General features: G+C 76.9%; 1 protein-coding gene across 1 annotated transcript in view; it reads right to left on the bottom strand.

Annotated features, from left to right (window-relative positions):
• LOC105853426 (chromosome unknown open reading frame, human C16orf95) overlaps positions 1–113 on the bottom strand; it is a 13341-nt gene extending 13228 nt beyond the window's left edge. The window contains exon 1 of the mRNA XM_012722863.1: positions 36–113. Coding sequence (XP_012578317.1) covers positions 36–113 — 78 coding nt within the window. The remainder of the gene's footprint in view (positions 1–35) is intronic.
• Between the last annotated feature and the right edge of the window lie 250 nt (positions 114–363).

The raw sequence follows: 363 nt of genomic DNA, 5'->3' as shown, positions 1-363 counted from the left end.
GACGGGGGCGGGGCTCCCGGGGGACGGGGTCAGACGGGAGCGGGGCTCCCCGGGGACGGGGGCGGGGCTCCCGAGTCCGTGCCGACGCGCTGCGCCGTGCACTTGCCTGTCATGACGCGCTCGGGCTGTGAGAGCGTCCTGACAGACCGCACGGAGCCGAGGCCCCCCGAAGTGCCCGCCGCGGTTCAAACAACGTGGCCGTGGCGGTAAGGGCGACCGTGAGTGGCGAGAGCAGGGGCCAGCCGAGGGCCGCGGGCGCTCACGTCTCAGCCTCTCCGCCCGGGGCGCGCCCCTCCAGCCCGCCGGCCCACGGCGCACGCGCTGCGCCGATGACTGGTCCCGGGCCAGCCAATGGGCGTCTGC

The sequence above is a fragment of the Condylura cristata genome, unplaced genomic scaffold, assembly GCF_000260355.1.
Source record: "Condylura cristata isolate star-nosed mole 26May11 unplaced genomic scaffold, ConCri1.0 scaffold00009, whole genome shotgun sequence".
Lineage (NCBI taxonomy): Eukaryota > Metazoa > Chordata > Mammalia > Eulipotyphla > Talpidae > Condylura > Condylura cristata.
Note: the sequence above shows the minus strand (reverse complement) of the source record. Positions and strands in the feature narration are given on the sequence as shown.